Source organism: Rhincodon typus, chromosome 46 (genome assembly GCF_021869965.1).
Source record: "Rhincodon typus isolate 14 chromosome 46, sRhiTyp1.1, whole genome shotgun sequence".
NCBI lineage: Eukaryota > Metazoa > Chordata > Chondrichthyes > Orectolobiformes > Rhincodontidae > Rhincodon > Rhincodon typus.
The window spans coordinates 8,902,250-8,904,948 of NC_063377.1; the positions used below are offsets into that span (position 1 = coordinate 8,902,250).

At 46.5% G+C, this 2,699-nt stretch overlaps 1 protein-coding gene across 1 annotated transcript in view; it reads left to right on the plus strand.

The window, feature by feature from the left end:
• The window catches only part of LOC125487861, a 15,737-nt gene that overhangs the window by 7,520 nt on the left and 5,518 nt on the right, over positions 1-2,699 (plus strand). Inside the window, exons 5-6 of the mRNA XM_048620308.1 lie at positions 522-592; positions 1,418-1,574. Coding sequence (XP_048476265.1) covers positions 522-592; positions 1,418-1,574 — 228 coding nt within the window. The remainder of the gene's footprint in view (positions 1-521; positions 593-1,417; positions 1,575-2,699) is intronic.

The following is a 2,699-nucleotide window of genomic DNA, read 5'->3' on the forward strand; positions in this document are numbered from 1 at the left end:
CTTGCTCATCCTTCCCTCTCTCCCCACTTTGTTCTCTCCCCTCACTTGCCCACCCTGCTGTCCTCCCTTGTTTGCCGTCCCTGCTACTCTCTCTTGTTTGCTCTCCCCCCTTGCTCACCCTCCCTGGGCTGTCCCCTCACTCACCCTCCCCACGGTCTTTCTCTCTGTTTCTACCCTGTCCGTCTGCCCTTTAGGGAAGAAGTGTGCTGTCCTTATCCGTCTATCTTGCAGCATTGGGGCTGTCAACATCTGAAATGGCCAAGTGAACAACTCAGTTCAAGGGCAATTAGTGATGTGCAACCATGGTTTTTCTTGCTGGTGAACTCGTATCCCGTTGAAGAATAATAGGCTGCGTACGTATTTTATCTTGTGATTCGTTCCTAGAATTGAAGCGAAGAAAGTGGATGAGGTGTGGGGAAAATTGGGGTATCGGACTCGTTTCTTTCCTGCTCTCATTAGACATTTTTCTGGAAAGGGCTCGGAGATGTGACACCTAACAGTTACGTTTCCATTTTTTTCAGGAGCAGATCCTGCAGCTGTTTGCTGCGTTTGAGCCTGTGAAGGTTCGCAAAATAGTGTCAGGCCTGAAGTGGTAAGCTGCAGATTTATGGTTCGGCAACACCTTGCACTGAAAGAGCACCTTTGTCCTTTAACATAGTAAGGCATCACAAGGTGTTTCACGCAGGGAGAAAATTTGCCAACAAAATTCGACCATGAGGCACCAAGGAGGTAGTCGGGACAGGCTGTAAAGAGATAAGGAGGAGTTTCGAGGCTGAAAGAGATTACAGAGGTGGGGAGGTGAGGATATAGAGGGGCTTGGAAACAAACGCTGTCCCATTCATCTGTGGCCCTCGCTGGGAAAACTGCTTGAAGAGGAACAGTCCGCTCCAGTATTCTCTGCCAACTCTTGCAATTTCAAATCATGCAAAGTGTTGAACAGTTGTATGTGGAGGGGGTTCAGAGTGATGTGGAGAAAGAAAAAAAGGACTCCTAGCAACGTGGAGTCAGACATTCACTGTCCCATTTGAAAGCACTGACTAAATTCTTCCATGCCGATGGCTGCTGAAGTTAACCAACCATTGGTGATTAACAGTAATGGGTCTGCACCAGGGATCGTGCTAAGCTATGGAATCGAATTCCAGCTTGCATCTGAAAGAACATTAGCACAAAAGCGGCCAAAAATGGGTTCGCTGAAAACAAACCTACCCAGTCTGTGCAATGTTTTAGATGTGGGTTACTAGCAAGTTACCATTGTACGAGATGTTATCAGCTACCTCTTTAGGGCACCTTGGGATAGGCAGTAAATGTGAGAGTTGTGGTTGATTGGTTTTTTTTGGAGGGCTTTGAAGGGTGGAGAGATCTGCTTGGTGATAGTTTCCCTTGCAGCATTCCCGATGTTCACTTCTTTCCTTGGCAGCTATGCCTTTGTTGATGTGGGGGATGCTGAAAACGTGATGCTGGCTGTCAATCACTTGAACAACACCATCTACAATGGGCGACGCCTGGTCGTGAGAGATCTCTGCGAGTCCCGGGGCAGTGAAAGATTGACGGAAGCAACAGACGTCGAATTGCCGGTAGGATTTGGTAGCTTTCTGTGGGTGGTGGCAGTTTGCAGCATGACATTTGGAGTTTTTCCTTCACCTTGCAGACGCTGTCATTGATAACAGGTAGAGTTGCCAACTCTCCAGGAATAGTAGATTAGCTTTATGGACAACTTGTGTACAAACCCAGGAGAATGACAATGCTCAAGAAGTTTTACACCATCCACGATAAAGCAGCATCTTGAATGGCACACCGTTCACCATCTTTAACATTGACTCCCTCCACCCTGATGCTCAGTCACAGCTTTGTGCCTCATCTACAAGATGCACAGTAACTCACCAAAGCTCTTTTTACAGCACCTTAATAAGCTGTGCAAATTTCACCTCCAAACCCACTCACCATCCTGGCTTGGAACTAGATCAGCCATTCCTTCACTATCGCTGGGTCAAAACAGAGTCGTAGAGTTGTATAGCATGGAAACAGACCCTTCGGTCCAACCTGTCTATGCCAACCAGATATCCTAAAATTAATCTAATCCCATTAACCAGCATTTGGCTCATATCGCTCTAAACCTTTCCTATTCATGTACCCATGCAGATTCCTTTTAAATGTTATCATTGTACCAGCCTCACCAACCCCTTTGGCAGCTCATTCATACACATGCCACCCTCTGCATGAAAAGGTTGCCCTCAGGAGCTTTTTAATCTTGGAACTCCTTTCCTTACAGCATTGTGGGTGTACTTATTCCCCAAGGACTACAGTGGGTCAAGAAGATGGCTCAGTGCCACCACCTCAAGGGGCATTTGGGGATAGGCAATAAATGCTGGCCTAGCCAGCAACACCCACATCCAATGAACAAACTTTTAAAAGAATGAAAGTAATCCGCTACCACATCAAAATAAACACTCATTGATTGTTTTTAGTTTCAGCTATAGGAGTGTTAGAAATGGGGAGGGGTAAGGTTTTCTGATATTGCAGGACTGTTGGCACTGGAAGGACGTGATCAAACTGTAGTTGGTAGCTTTGGGAAGGGCTAGTATCCAAGTTGTTTGAGAGAAAATGGGCATGAGGCTGTCCTCAAGACACCATTTAATGGCTTGCTTTAAAAAAACTTCATTCTTGGGATGTGGCCGGTGCCAGCTATTGCCCAACCCAAA